General features: G+C 42.7%; 1 protein-coding gene across 1 annotated transcript in view; it reads left to right on the forward strand.

The window, feature by feature from the left end:
- The first annotated feature begins 5,806 nt into the window (after positions 1 to 5,806).
- The window catches only part of TSPAN9 (tetraspanin 9), a 157,095-nt gene continuing 145,947 nt past the window's right edge, over positions 5,807 to 16,954 (forward strand). Inside the window, exon 1 of the mRNA XM_065742357.1 lies at positions 5,807 to 5,895. Coding sequence (XP_065598429.1) covers positions 5,886 to 5,895 — 10 coding nt within the window. The 5' untranslated portion in view covers positions 5,807 to 5,885. The remainder of the gene's footprint in view (positions 5,896 to 16,954) is intronic.

The following is a 16,954-nucleotide window of genomic DNA, read 5'->3' on the forward strand; positions in this document are numbered from 1 at the left end:
AAAAATACTTAAAAAAATAAAAACACTAGATCTCTGTCCCCAGTGCTCCCTTTCTGGAAAATAAGAAGAGACCAGATAGTACATCAGAACTAAGAGCCAGCTGCAGTTCTGAAGAAAATAATGGTAAATAAAAATCAAATGCAGCAAACGTCAGAAAAGAACTAGCATAGTTTCATGAGGAAAGTCTAAACAGAACCCTTATCAATCAAAATAAATGAGGATCTTGGACTGTCTTACTAATGAGGATATTGGATTGCTTTACAAATTTTTTGTCTTACAAAGTTTCTGCTGGGACAGACATATTAGAAAACATTAAATATGTAAGCCGTTGCTGCAAAATCAGAAAGCAAGTGTGCAAAACGAATCCCCCAGATCACTTTACAGCCACAGCACTGGTGCATTAGGTGATTAAATGACAAAACAGGAATTTAAATATCCATGTTGCAAATCATCTTTTCATTCATGCATGACTCCTTTATTTTCTAATTTACATGCTTCTGTTTATCAACATTGCATTATACAGCTTCAACTGCTTTTCAAATCATGTCAAAATTACTGAAATGGTTCTACATAGAGATAAGACACAACAAACTACAGGTCTGAGCAACATAGAAAGTGGCAGGGCAGGAGCCCCTCCCTTAAACCTTACTTCAAAGCCAAAAGAAACACTTCAGATAAGACAAGTTCATCTGAATTTTTTCTTTTATCTGTGATGAAGAGGGTGGAATTTTTCAAGTGGACACTGACAACAAAGAAAACATGTAAGTAGGCCTAGAGGAAGAATTAGGGATTTAAGAACAAGAACTGATTCACACAGGAAGGAATGCCCTCAAACTTGTGTTAAAGATGTGGTGAAGACAAAAGAACATGTTCAAAGCCACTGGAACATCATGCTTCATCAATCCTTCATTACCAGTCTGCATCAGTACTGAGGGCAGCATCAATACCAAGACAAGCAGGGTAATAACATCCCTCCTCTCTTCTCAGTATTGTGGCAAGAATGCTTATGAGGTTCAATAAGGCCAAATGCCAGGTCCTGCACTTTGGCCACAATAACCCCATGCAATGCTATAGGCTTGGGGCAGAATGGCTTGAAGAATGTAGAGAGGAAAAGGACTTGGGGGTGTTGGTTGATGCTCGGCTTAACATGAGCCAGCAGTGTGCCCATGTGGTCAAGAAGGCCAACGGCATCTTGGCCTGTATTAGAAATAGTGTAGCCAGCAGGAGCAGGGAGGTGATCATCCCCCTGTACTCAGCTCTGGTGCGGCCGCACCTCGAGTACTGTGTTCAGTTTTGGGCCCCTCACTACAAGAAGGACATTGAGGCCCTGGAGCATGTTCAGAGAAGGGCAACAAAACTGGTGAGGGGTCTGGAGCACAAGTCTTATGAGGAGCGGCTGAGGGAGCTGGGATTGTTTAGTCTGGAGAAGAGGAGGCTCAGAGGAGACCTTATTGCACTCTACCACTTCCTGAAGGGGGGTTGTGGTGAGGAGGGGGTGGGACTCTTCTCCCTGATAAAGAATGACAGGACGAGAGGGAATGGCCACAAGTTGTGCCAGGGAAGATTTAGATTAGATTTGAGGAAATATTTTTTCTCTGAAAGAGTGTTCAGGCACTGGAATGGCCTGCCTAGGGAGGCAGTTGAGGCACCATCCCTAGCGCTGTTCAAGAAGCATTTAGATGAGGTGCTAAGGTATTTGATTTAGTAGTTCAGTGGGTAGGGATGGTGATAGGAGGATGGTTGGTCTAGATGATCTTGTAGGTCCTTTCCAACCTAATGTACCTATGAACCTATGAACCTATGCTTGCCAATCGATGCTGTCAAAGACCAGGTGATGAGTTGCTAGGATGTGAGTGACAAGCTTAACAGTATGTGAGATATTTCATATCAAATTTAGCATCTGCAAGTCCTCAGTAGGAGTTTAGAATGAAATTGCTACAGAACAGCAAACCCTGTGATTTTCCTGGTGGTCAGGGATGTCTCCACAAATTTTGCCTTCCTCTGAGGACTGAGTGGGTTTCTGTGTCCTTCGAGGTGAACTCAAAGTCTAGATTATGGTTAGAGTATTGCACACTGAATATTCAGATTTTGATGTAATTTTCAGAGGATCGAAGTAATTTAAAATTCTAAGATGATTAAAAATCACAGCTAATAAGAAAGATAAGTAATAAATTTCTGTGTAACAAAACCCTACATTATTTACTAAAAAAAATTTATAACAATAAACTATGCTGATCGCTAAATTTTTATGTGATATTAAAGCTCTAATCATAGCCACAACCTACTATCAACACTGTTGAAGCACACCAGGTAACAAAACCCTACATTATTTACTAAAAAAATGTATAACAATAAACTATGCTGAATGCTAAATTTTTATGTAATATTAAAGCTCTAATCATAGCCACAACCTACTATCAACACTGCTGAAGCACACCAGCCATGCCTCACTGTGTTCACATCCACTGTTTGGTCTCTAAAAGCATTCAGCAAGTGTCAGTAAATGTCAGTGGGTGCTTTGACACACCTTTGCTTCATACACACTTCCGTGTCAGACACTATTTGTCAGACTCTGCTGCCATCTGCCACACAGGAACAAAAGGTAATGGCATATTGGTGGGAAGGTTCAGACTCTTCTGCCATAACATCAATATCCTCTGATGTTATGGGCCAATGTAATAAAACAGGAGGCATTACTTTTGGAGCAGCCCTTGCATACTATACAATACGGTTGATATATAAGTAACAAATCTGTTTTTTGTTTTTGTTTTTGTTTTTTAATTATTAAAAAAGAGAGACAGGAACAAAAGAGTAAAATTAGTGGGATGTTTGACCTTGTTTTTGTGAAACTAAAGCATCAGTCTGGTTTGATAGCAGTGGTTGCAACTCTTAGTGAAAGTTCAAGGTATTTATCAGATTTTTGATGAATTTTACTCTTTTGTGCTCGGTCCTTGATAATAATTGTTCAAAATGTGTATACTGCCAAAAACCAATGACATGAATAAGGTATGATTGTGAAGTGAAAATTATTTTTCTCTGCTAATACAGATATTATGAAAGTCCAGTAAAAAGTAACTATCAGATTTTTGAGTTGAATATCTGATTGCAACTCTAGATACTCCATTTGAAAATTTGGAGGTCGCATATTTATATCAACTGAAAATGGTCTTACAATTGTAAATTTGTGTTTTTCTTTTTTCTGCCAGACTTGAAACTCCAAGCTGTGAGGTGATGTTGACACACCCAAGGATTGGGATGCCATCCAGACAGACCTAGAAGAGCTTGAACAGTGGGCTCAGAAGAACCTCATGAGATTCAACGAAGCATTCTCTTCTACCAATACAATCTGAGGGATGAAAGGATTAAGCACAGCCCTGCCTAGTGGATGCCTAGTACTAGTGGATGGAAAGCTGGACATCAGAAATCAATATACCCTTGCAGCCCGGACAGTAGACCATATTCTGGGCTGCAAAAGAAGTATGGTCAGCAGTCTGAGTGAAGTGCTCCTGACCATCTGTTCTGTGCTGTTGAGGCCTTGCCTGTTTAGTACTGTGTTGAGATGTGAATCCTCAGTAAAGAAGAGACATGGACTTGTTGGAGTGCATCAAGAAGAGGGCTACAGAAATGATCCCAGGGCTGGAACACCTCACTTAACGAGAACAGGCTGAGGGCTGAGGCTGTTTGGCCTAGAGAAGGCTCTCGGAAGACCTGATAGTGGTCCTTCAATATCTAAAGGAGGACTATAAGAAAGAAGAGGACAGACTCTTTTGCAGTGTCTGTGGTGATAGAACAAAAGGTTATCATGAGTACTCAGCATGAGTTCACCAGGGAGAGGTCATGCTTGACCAACCTGGTAGCCTTCTATGATGTCATCACTGGCTGGGTGGATGGGTGGAGAGTCTACCTTGATTTCAGCAAGGCATTTGACACTTGTCTCCCACAGCATCCTCATAAAAAAGCTGTGTAATAGATGAGTGGACTATGAGGTGGGTTGAGAACTGGCTGACTGGCAGAGCTCAGAGGGTTGTGATTGGTGGTGCAGAGTCCAGTTGGAGGCCTGTATTAGCAATGTTCCTCAGGGGTTATTGCTGGGTGTGGTCCTGTTCAACATCTTCATCGATGACCTTGATGAGGGGATAGAGTCCACCCTCAGCAAGTTTGCTGATGATACAAAGCTGGCAGGAATGGCTGAAACACCAGAAGGCTGTGCTCCATTCAGTTGAGACCTGGACAGGCTGGAGAGTTGGGCAGAGAGGAACCAGATGAGGTTTAACAAGAGCAAGTGTACAGTCTTGCACCTGGGAAGGAATAACTGCATGCACTGGTACAGCTGGGGGATGACTTGCTGGAGAGGAGCTCTGAGGAGAGGGACCTAGGTGTCCTGGTGGATGACAGGTTGGCCAAGAAGTCCAATGGGATCCTGGGGTGCATTAAAAAGAGCAAGGTTGAGGGAGGTGATCCTCCCCTTCTACTCCACTCTGATGAGGCCTCACCCTGGAGTGTTGTGTTCAGTTCTGGGCTCCCTGGAACAGAAAAGACAGGGCTCTACTTGAAAGAGTCCAGCAGAGGGCTACGAAGATGATAAAGGTTATGGAACTCTTTTGTCTTACGAGGAAAGGCTGAGTGACCTGGGTCTGTTCAGCCTTGAGAAAAGAAGACTCAGAGGGGATCTGATCCATGTCTATAAATGTTGAAGGTGTGGGAAACAAAGGGATGAGGCTGGACTCTTTTTAGTGGTGGGTGGTGATAGGACAAAGGGAAATGGCCACAAACTAAGTGGGGAGGAGCTGGGGGCGCTGCCCAAGGGTAAGCTCCAGCCCCGTGAGCGGAGGGAGGTCCGAAGGCCCTGGGCTCCTACGTGCATGTCGCTGCCTGCTTACCAAGCGCATGGCATGCGCTTGGTAAGCAGGCAGCATAGGATCAATAGCAATGATAATGAAAAAATATATCTACATCAATTTGAGGTCACTTTCTAACTAGTGATCCAAACTAGAACTTTCCTAAGCTGCGTTACTCCTCTGAAGACATCTCTTGTAATGTTGTCTCCATTAACCTTTTCTTGCTCAGAGGAAGGCAGGTGGTGGAGTTTCTTGGAGGCTCTCAGAATATCTTTTTCGTTGCCTTCTTTCATGTAGCTTCACAGATAATGCGATATGCATCTGTAGCCTCCTGCTACAAGAGCAGAAAAATCAGACAAGCCGATTAGAATCCACAACAACATATTGACAGTTGGAGGCTTGACAGCAGCTAGCTGTTTAGCTGTGGATTTCTCCTCTGTAGTAGTATTAGGTGCCAGTCGGCTTCATTCACTCATTTCAGTTTGACAGCTGACAGCTTAGCGTGGCTGACCACTCCACTACTCTTTGGAGCAGAGGAGGTCTTCTATCGCAGGGCCTTCAGGGCAGCAGAGGCAAACGATGGAAGGTGCCCCTCCAGCCTTGGAGTGAGTAACCTTGGTACAGTTCCCTAATTCTGGGAGGGTGCAGAAGGTGCTCCTGGCATCTACCCCGAGGTGCCTCAGGGATCCCTCATGATATACGTGGGTGGCAACGGAGGTCAGTCATCTCTAGTGAACAGGCTCTATGTAGAGCTCTCAGAAAGGGGAACCGGTGCGGTATGCCCGCAACTTTCTCCCTCCAAGCGCCATGCGCTTGGTAAGCAGGCAGCGACATGCCCGTAGGAGCCCAGGGCCTTCGGACCTCCCTCCGCTCACGGGGCTGGAGCTTACCCTTGGGCAGCGCCCCCAGCTCCTCCCCACTTAGTAGCGTCGGTATGAGCCCCTCCTTCCATTTCCGCTGGCAGGATCTGGAGCGGTCTCCGGACGGGCGTCTGCCGATTTCCCGGGACGCGGCCCGACCCAGCCCGGTCCGGTCTGATCTAGTCTAATGAGCGAGGGTGAGCTTGGAAGCCGCGGGTAGCTGGCGGGAAAGTTGTAGATGCTCCCCGGCCTTGGGAGTAAGAAAGAATGGGGTGGTGTGGGAAAGCCGGTCGCCTGTGGGGAGGCAGTTGCACGGAGGGGGAGAGCGGCATAGTCCTGGCTGGCGGGTGAACGCTGCGTGTGGTTTTCAGGTATAGAAAGCTACGTAGTAAGAACTGACATCCTCCCATTTTCTGCGTCTGTATCATTTTTGCAGAAACGGGAAAGTTAGTTTAGTGGGACAGGATGAGCCCAGTGGTGGCTGTGTGCACGGTCTTTCACTTATGTTTTCCATCTGTCACGGGAACAGATGTCTTAAACCTGGGATACCTCCTTGCTGTGGGCAGAAATATTCCTTTAGTAAGACCGTCTTTGGTCAGGGGAGCTACCTTTCTCCTTTGTCTTCAGGCTGCAGCATGGTATTACATCATAGCTACAGACCTGTGCTGAGCACTGGATGAGTGAAGCCCTGCAGGTGATATTGTCCAAGAGGTGAGATCTCACGTGTCATGTGCATGGGGAAGCCTGAGTTGCTAGAGGGAGGCCAAAATTCAGGGATTGTGGGGGAAGAAGCCATGGGTGGTGGATGAGCTGACAGCTCTCCTCGGAAGCTACTGAAGTGATTCCAGTCTTCTCCCTTACATAAAATTTGACTCTAGCCTTGTCTTCTCCTTTTCAAGCTTTTGGAAACTTTTCTTGCTGAACCTTGAGTATTTTGTTGTCCCCCTACTTCTAATGGGAGGTGGGAGCTCCATCTCTCTTGATAAGGCCTTCAGATCAGGAGATTTTAGAAGGGCAGAGGGGAGGACCTCTGGTATGAAGTTTTTCCTGTGCTTGGGAAAACACGACTACAAGGGTAAATAAAGCTGTACTTAGTACTTTTTATCAACACTCTTTCTGTGTTTTTACTCTGATGTCAGTGGTTCAAGGGCTGGTTCAGCCAGGTTCTGTGATGATTGGGGCGGGGTACCCACGGACACACCCTGGGAAAGGGTAAGGGGGAAAGGGAAAAGGGAGATGGGCTGAAAACAAAACAGCAGCAACAATCTGAGGAGGAAAGCTAATTTACTGAATAAGATATTGGAATGCAAAATAACACAATATAATACAATAAAATTGGAATTGAAGCTAATAAATAAAATAAAATGAGCAAGAGAGGGTGTCAAGTAAACCAAAGGCCTTTTTCTAAATGCTGAAGGCGAGACAGCTGGCTCCAACTGAAGTGCGTCTACACCGGTGCACACAGCATGGGCAACAGGAGGAGCTATAAGCTTTGGTATGACAGGTGAACTGTGGCTTAGTCACCATCACTGAAACCTGGTGCGATTGTTTTCATGGCTGGAGTGCTACAATGGAGGGCTCTAAGGCATAGGCAAGGAAGGAGGGGCAGTGGGATGTCTCTGTACATATATGTTGACTCTGTAGAGCAGTCTAGGGGTTACTAAAGGGTATGGAAGGTAACTTCCTGTTGCAGCTGGTAAGAGGTATGTTCTCCTTTGCCTGTCTCTTCTGCCCAATGTGTATAATCCCTTGTTATTTTTCATGCTTCTTGCGAAGTTTAATTGCATCTGTGCCCTAGTTTTCCTGATACTTTTCAGCAGAAGTCCTTTCATGATGGGCCATTTCTCTGGTATATCCAGCACTTTCAAAATCATATTTTTTCTCACTTAATTGTCAACCGATACACGGTTACTGTGGCAGAGTATTGCAAGACTTGCTACAACTGAGGTAGATGACAACTAGTGCTTTCTCTTTGTTCACAAATCTTGTTGTTTATCATAAAAGGCAACTAGGTTCATGTTGTGTGATTTATCCCTGTTTATTGTGATGGTTTACATTCACCATCATCTTCCGAGCCCAGAAATGTGTTTCAGGAATACCTTATTCTTGCACCAGTACCGGCTGTGGGCTGAGCATCTGCAAAACAGTTCTGTAGAAATGGATTTTGAGGTCCTGGGTGGCAGCAAGCTGACCATGAACCAGCAACACATGCTTGTGGCGAAGAAGTCCAGCAGCAAGAAGGGCTACATTAGGAAGAAGAGCATTGTCAGCCGTTCAAGGAAGATGGTCCTCTACTCAGCAGGGGTGAGGCTACCTCTGGAGTACTGTTCCTCAGCAAAAGAAAGATATGGACATATTAGAATTCATCCAGAAAAACTTCACAAAAATGGTGAAGGAATTAGGGCATCTTTTGTATGAGGAGAGGCTGGGAGCACTGTGACTTGTATGAGGAGAGCCTGGAGCAGAGTCGACCCAAGGGGCAAATCTTACCAGTGCATAAAAACCAGTTGGATGCAACCTGCTGCAGCTGACCCAGCATGAGTAGGGAGACTGAACTAAATGATCTTGAGAGGTTGCTTCCAAACATAATGATTCTGTGAATTCACAATTTTTTTGCAGGCACCAAAGTGAAGTTGATGCAACTACTTACCTGGATTGTCCTTTTTCCTTATTTGAAAGCATATGAAATATTTGCCTTTATCTAGTCATGTGAGGCCTACCATGACCTCTAAAAGGTTTCAAACACAATAGTGAACAGTCTTGCTATTATATCAGCCCATTCTTTAAGCATCCTAGAACACATCCTGTCTGTTTTCAGGTACTTCTATGGGTTGAGGTGTGTTGTGTTTGTTTTTACAGATCCCTGACTCAGTCCTGGTTCTTACACATCTGGAGAAATAGGGGCCTGAGACTTCTCCTGTGAAGGCTGAGGCAAAGAGGACATTAAGAACTTTAGCCTTATCTCTACCTGCTGACATTGCACCACTTGCCTCTCAGTGGGCCCATGTTTTCCTTGTTTATTCTTTTACTAATGAGGTAGCTTTTCTTGTTGCCTGTGATGTCCCTTGCCAGTTTCAAATTCAGTTGAGCTTTGGCTTTCCTAGCAGCACTCTACAACATCAGAATCCCTGTTGTCCTCCTACAAAGGAGGAGTACCCTATCCTCACTTCTATCTCTTGTGAATGAGATCTCTTTTCTATCTCTTTGCATTAGAGCTCAGTCTCAAGTTCCTAGTTTGGCCATGTTATTCTGTATGTGTACATATTTTCCTGAGTAGTAGAACAGACTGTTTTGCCTTTTTAAAGGAGATTATTGTGAAAGACCTGCCAGCCTCTCCTTTCCTGGTTCAAGAGGCATAAGTGACCCTAATGTTAAGTACGTACATTTGTCTTTGCAAGATCAGATACTGTATTCAGAAAATGCGCAGCTGTTACTCACTGAGGGATTACACCTTTGGTGTCGCGTGTGGAAGTTAACTGAGCCCTGAAAGCAGAGTAGCAGCATTAGTACTGTGTTGCTACTCACCTAATCATTCTCTTGTCTGATCTGGGTTAATTAATTTGGGATCCTCACTGTCCTGATGCAATTCTACTGTCACTGATTCTGCAGGAGACCTGGTCGGTACTAATTTTGGGTAACAGGTTTATATTTCATTCTGCAAATGTATATGTGTATTTCCATGAAACATAGTGCATTACATCAAACATCAGACTGGGCCCTGACTATTAGTAGTCAGTAGTTTAATTTAATATAGCAATCCAGATGTAATGGTGACTTTTTTTCTAGTAACTAAAACCTGGTTTGGATTTTCCTGTCTTAACCCCACTCGATAACTTACCTTTTTTTTTTTTTTTTAAGAGCACTTCTCTTTCTTATCTCTGTACCTAATACTCATAGGAGTCTCACTTTCTGATATGTTAACTTTATTCTTATTGGTGTTCAGGAGTTCATTTCATTTCATGGAACAGGACTTGATGCCCTTCAGAGAAGGCTTCTCTAGTTCTGCATGCTATTTAAACTCTTATTAAAATTCACGTGTAGGACTTGTAGGGGAGAACAAGTTTTTTTAAATTATTTTTTCATAGAAAAAGATTCTTCAAAATATAGTGAATTATATAAGCCATTGTCTCTGTAGTTCTCCTTTAGTTTTAATGTTTGCTTATCTTACAGCTTGGGTTCTGCAAATAGATGATAAATTATCTTCTCTTTTAAAACTCTGACCATTTCTTTCTTCAACATCTAGTAGAACTTTTCCTTGGACTCTCTTTCCAGTTCTTCTAGGAAAAGTGTCCTGATGTGGATAAAAAAAAAAAAGGCAAAATAAAAACAACACCACCACATTACTTCATTCTTCATTTAGGCAGCTGCTACAGAGCAGAACCACACGTTAAAAAGGTTTGCCTACAGTTTCTTTAAAATTTGACTTTTAAAAAAAATTTACAGTGATTAAGAAGACACCATAATAATTTCTTAACTCATGTATTTCAGTCTTCATCTTGCTTAGCCTTTACATTAATGTTAAAGCTAGGTGGCAGCTGAAACATTTCAGTTCTGCAAGAAAATACTCTTCAGGAGAGCAGCTTTCTTTTCTTCATTAATAGAAGAATGGAGATTTGTTAACTCCGTATTATTATATAATGTTTATTCTTAGCAAATAATTTGCTTTATTTCTTTCATTTCTTTTAAAAACTAAAGATCTAGCTTCTACCAGCATTTCTGTGCTTTCGTAGCACTATTGTGTAGTTGTCTGATGTGCAGTTGAGGAGGGAGAGTAGTTTTTCATTTCAGTAGCTTTGAGAGCATGCTACTTGTGCTTCCTGTGTGATTACATGGCTGCTTTGAACTGTCTTGTTTCAGAAAAGAGAGAGGTGTTGATGACTGAAATATATTGAAGAGCGATGCTGTAAACTTTTTCCTCAAGAATGCAAAAGTATTTCTCATTTGTTTGGTTGGTTGTTTTTGGTATGTAGTTCTGAATTCATTTCCAAAGCGCTTGAGCCGATCTTCCCTTATTCTGTGCTTCAAAGTTATTTTTTTCCCCATTTTTTTTGTTTTTGTCTAGTGTGATAGTGTGTTTTGTTTTAGGAGAAAAACTGTGTTGATAACACATTGATATTTCTATATGTTGCTGGAGAGTGGCTGTTTAGAGCCAAGGAAGTTTCAGTTTTCTCAGCTTCTTGTACTGTCCTGCCAGCAAGGGGATTAGGGGCTTGGAGGGGACAGAACAGGTACAGTTGACCTAATCTGGCCAAAAAAATACTCTGTATCATATGACATCATGCGGAGGGAAAACCCTCCCCTCTCTCAAATTTATCATTTGGCCTGTCACTTCTCAGAGACTATTGGGCATCAGTGGGTGAGTGATGTGGAATTGTTTGTGCATCACTTGCTATGTGTATGTGTTTAGGTGTCCCTGATGCCCCAACCTAAGTATCACTGCATTTTTCACTTCTTCTGTCTTCGTCTGGTCAGGAGGGGACAATTTTTGTAACATAACAACTTGAGCTTTCACTGTGTCATTTTCTGAATATGTACTGTGGATTTGTCCTTTATCGAATGCAATTTATGCCTGTTTGTTTAAGATCTCCTTTCCCTTAATAGCACTGGGCAATCAGGCCCTCCTCAGATTGCTAGGTCATAGAGTCTGCTTGCTCCCTCCATGCACAGTTGCACACCAGGTTCCTTCAGGGAGTGCCATAACCAATATCCCCCAGCAAGATGGGAGCTTCTCTTATTATTTTCTACAGATCCCAGGTTCCCACAGGTAATTCCAGTCACTTCTACGATCCCTCAATTACTGCTCTTTTCAACAAGTTTCCTACACAATTTACACAACCAACTGTAAGAGGGACAGAGCACTGGAACAGGCTGCCCAGAGGTTGGGGAGTCTCCTTCTCTGTAGATGTTCAAGACCCACCTGGACGCCTACCTGTGTGACCTGGTTTAGGGAACCTGCTTTGGCAGTGGCGTTGGACTCGATGATCTCTGGAGGTCCCTTCCAACCCCTGCAATTCTGTGTAGCTGTATAACTGCTCCGTTTCTGGAATGCCTGGAATATGTGAATTGCTTTCATGCACAGCAACACATATACCGCTGCTGCAGCCATTAATGGAAAACAAACAAACAAACGCAAGCTGCAGATTTGCCATGTCCATAAGAGACTAACTAGTTCCTCTGGGTCAAAATCCTTAAGCCCATCCCTACAAACAACCTCTTGTGTCACTCTGTTACCATCTTCTCTTGGAATACTTGGGCTGCTTACCTTCTCCTTGTCCTCAGTGGCCACATTCCCTGCTGCATCAATTATAGGATGAGAAATGTCCTTGGTTCTTCTTTTGCCGTTGATATATTTATAAAAGGATTTTTTGTTGTCTTTTACTGCAGCAGCCAACCTGAGTTCACGTTGGGCTTTTGCCTTCCTTACTTTCTTACTGCATACCTTAGCTACTCCCTTGTAATCCCTCCAAGTAGCCTGCCCCCTCTTCCAGAGGACATAGACTCTCTTTTTCTCCCTGAGTCTCAACAGTAGTTCCTGGCTCATCCACACCGGTCATCCTCCCCTGCAGCTCGCCTTACGGGACTCAGGGACAGCCTGTTCTTGTGCCTTTAAGATTTCCGTCTTGAAAGATTTCCATCCCGGCTTCCTGGACCCCTTTACCCTTGAGAAGTGACTCCCAAGGGACCCATGCTACAAGCGGCCTGAACAGATCAGGGCGAAAACCAGATCTAGCAGGGCATTGTTTCAGTGTGGTTTCTGTGCACTGAGTTGTTCTTCAGTCTGTAGGTCTTCAGTTTCAGTATGGTTACTGCAGCTGTGATACTGAGGATCTTTTCATTTCAGGCATTAGGCCCAAAGGTTACCTTCAGGCAGTCAGACATTCTCTATACCCCCCTGTGGAGGGAGGGAGGGAGCAAACAGCTGTGTGGTGCGTAGCTGCTTGCTAGGTTAAACCACAACAACCAAACAGGGCAGGTCCTTGAAAAATAAATCTGATGTGTTTATTGAGTGGCACCATCCCACCACCACTGATCATCAGTGTCCATTATAACTTGTAGAGACTGGATGATGTCATACGGTACAGTAGCAGTCTAGTCTGAAATTCATGTGTCGAGTCAAGATATGATTGGAGGAAACCATGGGAAGCAATGCAGTGTAATTACCTCTCCTATGAGTATATGCTGAAAGAGCTGTAGAGAGTAGAGAGTTAATTGTGTTGATGTTATCTTAGCTATTATGATATTTTTATTATACTTCATAGCTGATGCTGTGTTGAACAGCAGTTGGAATAGGTAACCTCCTCAGGTTTATTCCAGCATTAATTCTTGTATATGTGATAACGCTGAAGTGATAACATTAGTTTAAAGACTGATCTTTGTTTCAAAATATACAACAGAATTAAAGTTCTTTTGAAAGTTTTTCCTTTTACTCTATTATAGTGCAAACTCTGTCATGCTGTTCTAATGCCTGGTATTTCTGAAGGTGGAAGTGACTAATAGCTGTTGTGTTTATTTCCATGAACTCTGTTATAAATCCAAGAAAAAGGAAGAAAAGTGCATTAACTAGTGAAAAGCTGATTGTATTTTGGAGTTTGAGTCACTGCATGTCTCTAGTATCAGCTGAACTGTGTGAAATAAGCATTAGTGGTTATAGTGATAATGTTAAAACAGGACTGGCTTTGAGTACAGTCTTCACTGATTTATGACTGCTTATTCTGGTCTGTGTATTATCATAAGTGTATGATGAACTATGTTAACCTCATGCAGTCATAGAACTGAGAGCTGCAAACACAGGACCATGAGAGCTGTGTCTTCCTTATGTGGTGTGTCTGTTGAGGTGACTGGGCTAGACTGGAGAGGGAGCTCAGAGGGGAGTAAGGGAGAAGTCAGTAGGCTAAGGGGGAGGAAGGATGAAGTGATAAACTGAACAGAGAGGAACAGAAGAAAAACAGATATGTTACACCAAGCAGGTTTGAAGGAGCTTAAAAGCTTGTGACGTCCTAGGAAACTGGGATCAAATCCTGGAGTATTGAGAGCTCCGTGGGCTTTGTGTATGTTGGTTTTCTGGTGTCTAGCAAGCTTACTCTTGTCACAGTTTTATGATTTTTTTGTTATTGATATTCCACGTCATAACATCATGTACTGCATTGGGAGTAAAAGATGCTGCAGCTCTGTGGATCATCAATAGCTCCGGGTACATCTCTCTCAGAAGAGAAGAATTACATACCTCAGAGGACTTTGCATTGCTTTGCATTTTTCCGTTTTCCACTCAGAAAGATAAAAACTGTTTGCATGTTATGAGACACGGCTCTTCCCTTTTGGATCGATCTAGCAGTGGGCTTCCTAGTCGTCTTGCCTTCAGCATTTAGCGTAATGCCTTTGGTGTTGTTTTTTTTTTTGTTGTTATTGTTTTTTGGACACTCTCATTTTGTTTGATTTTTTCACTTCAATTCCAATTATATTGTTTTATTTTGCATCCCAGTATCTTAGTAAATTTCCTCCTCAGGTAGTTGCCGCTGTTTTGTTTTTAGGCCCATCTTCCATTTCTTTTTTCCCTTTCCCCTTTCCCTAGGGCATGGGTCCATGGGTCCCCCGCCCCAATCTTCATGGAACCAGGCCGTTCCATTGGCAACTCCTAATTGAAGTCATTTGATTTGAAGGATTGAAGGAGGCAGGGCTTGAGGTTGAAGGAATCCTGAGTTTAGGAGACTAGTGGGAAGAACTCATAGGAAAAGTCATGTAATTGGTAGAATTTTATCTGTACTCGGGTTGCTCTGTGTAATCTCTATGCAGTTATTACTGATTTCTAAATGAATATGGCTGCAGAGGAATAAAGACGGAGGGGCAGCCTTGTATAGTCTGATACTAACACAATTGCCTAGTCTTTTGGATTTCCATAGGGAGTTCTGTTTCCTTCAGTGCTTATGGTAGTATGATGATGAGCAAAATTTCTGTAGTGATTGGAGCCATACATAGAACTCATGTTAAGCATGGGCAAGGACATTTTCTATTTGGATTTGCTGATTTCTAAAGTTGCTAATAGCAAATTTTGCTGATTTCAGTTAGTTTTCTGCAAGTGGTTTTTTTTGTTTTTTTTTTGGTCTATTTTTTTTTCTCTCAACCCTGTTTGCAGTTCTATGAAAGGAGATTCTAGCAACAATGGTCAACTAACTTCGTTTTGCATAGTTTTGTGTGCTTATCCCCACATCAGCTTTGCTGTGCATTTTATGTTAGGAATGTACCCTTCTGTGAATGATGGTTGTTGCTTTGCCTTGTGTGAGAAAGTGCAGCTGAAGTTATGAAGCACTGAAACCAACTCAGAATTTCAGAATTTTAGGGGTTGGAAGGGATCTCTGGAAATCATCTAGTCCAACCTACCTGGTAGACTAGGTTCCCTATTCTAGTCTCCACAGAAAGATGTCCAGGCAGGTCTCCTTCAGGGAAGGAGGCTCCACAACCTTGCTGGGTAGCCTGTTCCAGTGCTTTGTTGTTGTCAAATAAGTTATTTCTCATGTTCATATGGAACTTCCTGAGTTCCAGTTTATGCCTTTTGCCCCTTGTTGTGTCACTGGGCACCGCTGGAAGGAGTCTTGACCCATCCACGGGCACCTGCCCTTTAGATACTTGTAAATATTGATAAAATTTCCAGTCCCAGGTCTCCACCTTCCCCATGAGGGAGATGCTCCAGGCCTCTGGTCATCTTGGTAGCTCTCTTGGATTTTCAAGAAGTTGCCTGTCTTCATTGAATTGGGGAGACCAGAACTGGACACAGTACTCCAGATGTGGCCTCAACAGGGCAGAGTAGAGGCTAATGATGACTTCCCTCAACCTCATGGTCACACTACTCTTGTTGCACCCCAGGATACCGTTGGCCTTCTTGTCCACAATGGTACTGCTTGTTCATGGTCAACTTGTTGTCCAGCAGGATGCCCAGGTCCTTCTCTGCAAAACTTCTCTCCAGCAAGTCACTACCTAATCTGTACTGATATGTGTGGTTGTTCCTCCCAAGGTGTAAGACTCTGCACTTGCTCTTGTTGAACCTCATGAGGTTATTCTCCACCCAAATCTCCAGGTTGTCCAGGTCTTGCTGGATGGGCAGCACAGCATTCTGTCAGCCACGCCTCCCTACTGTCAGAAAACTTGATGACGGTGTACCCTATCCCTTCATCCAGGTTAATGATGCCAGTGTTAAATGAGACCAGTACTGACACCTGGGGAACTCCACTGTACATGTACACTGAACATGATACAGTGATGCATACTGAAGGAAAGCATTTGTTTAAAACCAAATGTAGTATAATTGAAAAATTTCTGTTCGTCAAGTTTTGTGAATATTTGTTAATAAGTAGTCTCTGTTTTTTTTTGTATATAGTTGCAGTAGTTTATATGAGGTTTTTAAATATTGGAAATGCTACTGTTCTGTGATACTTTTCCATGTTTGGTTGAAGTCCTCATCACATGGTGTCTGTTTTGCTGTGTCTGCAGTACCCTTCTAGCATTGCTGTGGTGCGTTTTGATCTTGAAAGTAACCATGAACATTGAGTCTTCTGTTGTTTATGTGTTGTTTTGTTTTGTTATAGCAGTCATTGTCATATTAGAAGTAAAGATGGGACTAATGGAGGAAATTTCAGCAGGAGAGATCTTGGTTAATCATTCTTGTTGCTGTAAACATGTAATCAGGTGTCTTGGTGGTGATAGCATGCCTAAATACAAAAGGAGGGATTAAACTAGTATTTCCAATTTAACTTGGTACAGAAATTAATTTTTGTCTTTCCCTAATTTTCTGATTTTACTTCAGTTTCTGTTATTCTTTTTTAATATTTTTCTATTGTCAGTATTTAAATTGATGTCTGCATGGAGTCAGTGTATTAAAACCTGGAGACCAGTGTTTAGACTTGTTCCTTTTGCTCAAAGAGGAGATTTGACAGAACTTTTTTTTTTTACTTTTTTTTTTTTCCTAATTTCCATTCTCCTGAAGAGATCGTTTTTGATTTGAGGTTTGTCCTAAAGGCAAAGAAGTTCGCATTACCCTTCTTCATCTCTCTAGATTTGCTTTGGGACTTTTCTTTTGGCATACATCCAATTACCTCAACTAAGAAAGATATCTGTGAAAGATACTCAGAGTACGTTAGTCTGATCCTTAACACTGTTTACATTAACATCAAAGGAAGATGAATTTGACTAGCATTGAGCCCTTATGAAACCTTGTTGCAATCCGTTAATTTCTTGGCACAAAAGCAGGGAGAGCACAGAGTAAAA

Source organism: Cyrtonyx montezumae, unplaced genomic scaffold, assembly GCF_038088225.1.
Source record: "Cyrtonyx montezumae isolate F1298 unplaced genomic scaffold, pur_monq_1.0 scaffold_3, whole genome shotgun sequence".
Taxonomy (NCBI): Eukaryota; Metazoa; Chordata; class Aves; order Galliformes; family Odontophoridae; genus Cyrtonyx; species Cyrtonyx montezumae.